The sequence below is a fragment of the Porites lutea genome, chromosome 5, assembly GCF_958299795.1.
Source record: "Porites lutea chromosome 5, jaPorLute2.1, whole genome shotgun sequence".
NCBI classification, from domain to species: domain Eukaryota; kingdom Metazoa; phylum Cnidaria; class Anthozoa; order Scleractinia; family Poritidae; genus Porites; species Porites lutea.
Window position 1 is genome coordinate 3400339 of NC_133205.1, and position 5920 is coordinate 3406258.

Genomic DNA, 5920 nt, shown 5'->3' on the forward strand with positions numbered 1-5920 from the left:
AATAATCAATGCAAAGGGTGTTTACCGTTGAAATTCTGCGGGATGCTGAATGGCCGAATAGAATATCGTAATGGCTTACAACGGACTTTTATGAATTATCTATTCGAAAGCTAATTTGTTTCATTTTCATTTCTTGGACATAAAGCACATTTTTGAGTGACCCTGCTTTCTATTAAACAATTGTCGTTTTTGCTATGAAGAGTACCCAGTTCATCAGAAGGGTTTCTTGTCCGTAAGCTTATTAGCCACGAACAAATGAACGCTCATGATTGCGATAGAGATCAGAGTCCAAGGACAAAAGATGTGTTTCTTGTTCTTAATTTAAAATGAGATTTTAAGTAGTATAGGGAGCACCAGTTAAGCCTCTTTTTTTGCTCAGGAATTTCATTAACTTGCGCAGGAATAAACTAACGCCGATGACGTCATAACTTTTTGTCTTTATCTCATGAATGAAATACGCAGGGATGCCATTAAGATAAGGTCATGTGCTATTTTTAGCTGGTTTAGGATTTCTAGTTACTTTAAGGTCGATAAACGTCTTCGTTTCGATTGGTTAGTTAGAAAATAAGAAACGTTTTCATTGGTTAATTCATAGTGTCTGAGGAGTAAAGTCAAACTTGTTTGTGACTTAAAATCACTGAGACGTAACGTAATTACGCAAGTCTTATTTCCTGCTGCTATGATTGTCCTAGTTCCGGTTTACTGATTTTTTGCGGGTAAATTGTGCATATTAATGAGGGCAAAGGCAAACTAGCTCTTTTTTAACGCTGCAAACAATGTTTTACTTACCCCTCTCCTTTTCATTTTTATTTTCCTCCTCCTCCACAATTTTATTATTTTCCTTCCTCAATTTTTTCATTTCCTCCTCCACAATTTCGCAATTTTAAAATTTTCCCTCCTCCTCCTCTTCCTTTACATTTCTATTGTTTTCCCTCCACCACCTCCTCCACCACCACCACATTTCTATTGTTTTCCCTCCACCACCACCACCACCACCGCCACATTTCTATTGTTTTGTTTTGAGGTGCTTTGCTTTGCGAATATCATATATCCTTTGCTTACAAATCACTACTAAACATTAAAAGCAGAAGACATCCCACGTAATTGTATTTAAAAAGAAGTCCGTACAAATTTATTTTAGGTCGAATCCGCGCTTAACACTCTGCAAGTTCACTGAAAGTCTTCATTTGCAATTTTGTTTATCCTCCAACTCCTCGCTTTCATGACTAGGCACCAGTTTTTTCTCGCGTGTCCGCCATTTGTGAATACGGTGTATAGATTATAATATATTTTACTATTGAAAACTGCCTACTGGTCAGACTCTACTCTTGCTTTTCACTTTTCACTGGGGTATATGGTTTATAAACCAGTGTCTTAAAAAGTTGACCGGCTTTGGGTACGTAATCAGCTGGTTGTGTCTTTGTATGGGAGTGAAACGTACACAACCATATCGCACCAGGTAAGAATAGATAAAGGGCATCCAAAGACATTTGATATCCGAATTTGTCGAATTTCTTGAGGGTTTCATTGATCAATTTTGAACAGTAGGGCTTGTCTTGTAAATACCTCAGTGCTGAAAAGCAACTCCATTGTTTGACTGTTAGCTATACAAGTTATTAGAACATATAAGGTTATAGATGATTACCATGACTACTGACAAAACTTAGTTCAACTTAATTTTGCAAAGATATTGATAATTATAATGCAGCAGGCTTGGACAAAAATCCGTAAAGGCTAAACTTTTCTGAATGATGCTCATTTGCTTGGTTTAACTCAAAACATTTTCTTATGAATGTTTAAATAGAAAAGGGATGTTTTCAAAAGAAAAGCACCTCTCTTGTTCCCCAATATATTGGAATACTTACAAGAGCCTAAGGTGCCAAATCAAATTATTATTGAACAGTTTTAAATTGAATCAGTATTACACTGAAACTGGTTTAAATTACATCTTCTGAAAAAGAGGTCACTTAATCTATTAGAAAAATGAATCAGAAAAACCTTCAAATGTATTTTTGGACAATTTCCCAGATGGCTATGGCATTTCTTCTGCTAAAAATTGGGAGTGTTGCCTCGATTTTTTTCCACTGAAGTTAGTTGATGAACGTTTTTAACAATCTGGTCAACAAGATCCAAAGTTATGCCACTACTCATGCTGGTTCCTCCAACAGAGGTTCTTCCAGTTCCAGGGACGAAAAATCGATAAACATGTAGTTCTTCCCTTAATTTTTCTTCAAGGTCAGGTGGTAAGGTCAAAGATGTTGATGCACTTGCCTCAGCAGAAGTTGTCTCATCATCCTGTATGCCTGCCTCTTCCAAAATTGATGGTATACTGGATATTACACAGTCATCACAATCACACATGTTTTGATGAAAGTCACAACACTCATGGAGTGAGCCACTTCTGCTGGGGGCTTTAAACCCAAAATAATTTAAAATCATCTCCCATTTACACTTCTTCTCCCGGACATAATTTCGCATAACATCTGACAGCTGTTTTCTACCCTTTGAAATATCGTGACTGTTGAAAAAGATGTGCGCTTTTGCTGGTAGCCCATCTCGCCCTGCCCTACCAGCTTCTTGAAAATACTCTTCCATGGAATAGGACACACCAATGTGTAGTACATGTCTGATATTATTAATATCTAACCCTATGCCAAAGGCAACAGTGGCAAAAATAATTCTTAGTTTTGATTTACCCTGAATTAGTTCATCAACAATTCTCTTTCGTTCATGTTCTGGATACTGGGCATGATATTGAGTAAATAGCCTGTTTCTGGCAAGTTTTGTTGCATCTATTGGTTCATATTGTTCATTTCCAAGTTCACTACTAAAATAAGAAAAACAATTCGCAATGGTCTCCAGGTTTCCATAAATAATAGTGAGAGGGAAGTCTTGTCCTCTTGAACGGAGATCTTTAAGAAGAGGGTCCAAAATGTTTACTAATTTTTCATCCCCCTGGTTGCCTCTACGTGATGACGAAAAGTAAATGTTTTTACGATCAGGGTTTACATCAATAACAAAAGGACTAATCATCCCCATAGCTTCCACTATTTTCTGCTGCATTTGTTTTGTCGCAGTAGCAGTTAGACCAATAATTGGTGTCTTTGAAAATATACTTGTCAGCAAATCTAATTTGCCATAAGCTGGCCTGAAACTCTTCCTGTTGTTAAGAAAAGGCAAAAAAATAATATAAGTGGACTTGTGAAAAAAAAAAGTTCAAAATGTAATAGGTGCTACTATATAAAGTGGCTGTTGGCAGGACTGTTAATTTCTAGTTTTAATGTATGAACCATTTTCTAATCGAATGCTAAGGGTAAATAACAACAGCATTCAAAGTATCAAAACCAGTCGGTGTGTCGCTTTCAATTATTCTAAAATCAAGATCCTAAGTTTTGCCAAAAAACGGGCTGCTGGAGCCTGGATAGATGACACAGAGTCCTATTTATTAGAATGCTTGTCAGGCCCGTAACCAGGATTTTATGTGGGGGGGTGCTAACGAGGCCAAAGTGGACCCAACTACCGAAATGCATTTTTTATTTTCTGATCCGTTTATTTAGGAAAGTAGCAATACATGAGAAATTGTAACGGCAAAGTACACGGTAGGAACTGAATATTACATTTTTCGAATACAACAGTTTGAATTAAGTTATAAAGGAGTAATTTTACGATGTAAAATGATACATCAAAATACTGCGGAACTAATCCCTCAGAATAGTCCCGAGCTCCAGCCTCCGTGGCTGTAGCGACTAAATCTCAGAGCATGATAACGGATCAAGACTGGTGGACATTGTCAGCGTCTAATGGCTCTTGACGGGGTACTTTACTAACCCATGTATGGAGAGACTGGCAAGATTTAGCTGCAGCCTTTCTCTTTCTATTTTCCTGTTCTCTCGTACCTATAACGTATTACACAAAAAACTGATTTTGCATCTTCGGGCGTTCATGTGCTCGTACAAATAGAGAATACTACCCGACGCGTTAGCGAACGTGTCTGACAAAAATCGTGAGATCGTTCCCTTGTTATTGTCTTGCTCGTCGTAAACTCCCGTGCAAAGCGTGCACATTAATACGTAAGCTCGGACATCTGTGCGCTCATTGAAATGTTCTGAATGGCTCGGCTACTAGAGTGCAGCTGGTTTTATTTTCCCCGTGAATACACTACTGCTTTTTTCATTCTTTGATTTTGTTTAGATATCAGTTTTAAGTTTGAAACTTCAGTTTGACCGACCGCACTCCCTAACTTGGATATTGAGTATCAAAATGTGGACCTTTGGGGCCTGTGGGGGGGTGCGAATGCACCCCATGCACCCCCCCTGGTTACGGGCCTGACTTGTAAACTCCTGTTAAACTGAAAGTTAACAAGAACTGTCACCGTCACGTTGCCAGTGGCATCAATTCTTGTTATAATTTTTTACCCATTGACAACTATCAAATTATCGCTCTCATGAACTGCTAGAGGGAGGTTTCTCTTAAGAATGATCCAGGTTAGTACTAAATGGACTATTAACAATGTGCATGATAGCATCAGCCAAATTGGAAAATACAAGCTTATTAGAACACAGTTTGAACGTATCAACATACCAATCAATAACAAGATGGGCTTCATCTACCACAATTGCTTTTATTTTTTCCTTAAATGAAGTCGTCTTCAGTAATTTGGATACTTTCTTATTGTCGACCAACACCTCGGGGTGAGTAAATATCAGATCGAAATGTGCACTTGTCAGCATGTCAACAGGCACTTCAAGCGAAATCTCCTCATCACCGCCGTCTTCTGTATCCACGCGATCTCCTCTGAGTACGCAAACACTCAATCCACTTTCTCTCATCTTAACAATTTGGTCGCGAATTAAGGCGTTTAGCGGAGAAATAACAATTACTGTCGCCTTTTATTCCTCTGCACCAAAATCCACGAAATTAAGTATGGGTGGTAGCATCTGGTAAATCATCGATTTGCCATATCCAGTAGGCAGAACTGCCAAAATATCTTTATTGTTAAGAACTACATGTTTTAAAACCTCGTACTGTTTTTCCTTTAACTGTAGGTGGCCGAGACCTAAAAACTGTAAGCCAAAATTCAACGCGCCGTGAAACAAATCTACCTTAACTTAGCTTGGTCAGCCATTGTTGCTTTGGGAGTTTTTCGTTTGCGGCTGCGCAGTCGAACAGGAAATCCGCGATTTGCGGACTGCAAATTGGAACCAGCCAGAGTTCTCGATCCCCGCCGCTGACCAAAAGGATCGAAGCTCTGGGAACGAGAATGTTTGTGGCGCATCAACAGACTAAATTGACGCATGCGCATACAAAATGCCCCATAGTTATTTTTGCGCGAGCAGTCAAACAAAAGGTCTGGAACGAGGCTGAAAACGGAGAGTGAGACTGGGGAGAGACGAAATCAATCACCGAGTGTATCAAATTCACAAAGAGGGTGGAGTTGTGACATATTTTTGACAGCTCGACGACATTTGGAACGAACTCATAGTATGGAAAATAGCCTGCGAACAGCAAACGCATTTCCGGTCGTCTCTATTTTTCGGAGGGAGAGAAGCGACGACCGGAAATGCGTCTGCTGTTCGCAGGCTCTATGGAAAACGGACAGTCGGTTTTTTTTCTCTCGCCTCACACGCCCGTGCGCGCTTCGCACGCGTAAGACTCTTACGCCACGCTTTACCGATTTCTTTACTGATTTTGAGAAAAAAAACCGTGATTTTGAGAAAAAAACCGACTGTTTTGCAGTCTACTCAGAGCAAAGCTAGAGTTGACTTATCGAGATCAAAAATTACCCTGAAGTTCATATATATGCAGGACTGTCGTTTTTACGGAATAATGGTCGGAAAGGTTCTGATCAGTAATCTTAAAAGTTAATTCACGCTTTAGACTTCAGTAGTATTTTCATTAGGAAATCGAAAATGTTCGCAGT

General features: G+C 39.1%; 1 protein-coding gene across 1 annotated transcript; it reads right to left on the bottom strand.

Annotated features, from left to right (window-relative positions):
• Nucleotides 1-2049: 2049 nt before the first annotated feature.
• On the bottom strand, nt 2050-4829 carry LOC140936851 (uncharacterized). Its single transcript, XM_073386358.1, has 2 exons — nt 4582-4829; nt 2050-3160 (listed from the first exon to the last, which is right to left on the bottom strand). The coding sequence occupies exons 1-2, from the start codon at nt 4827-4829 to the stop codon at nt 2050-2052; spliced, it is 1359 nt and encodes a 452-aa protein (XP_073242459.1).
• Nucleotides 4830-5920: the final 1091 nt, after the last annotated feature.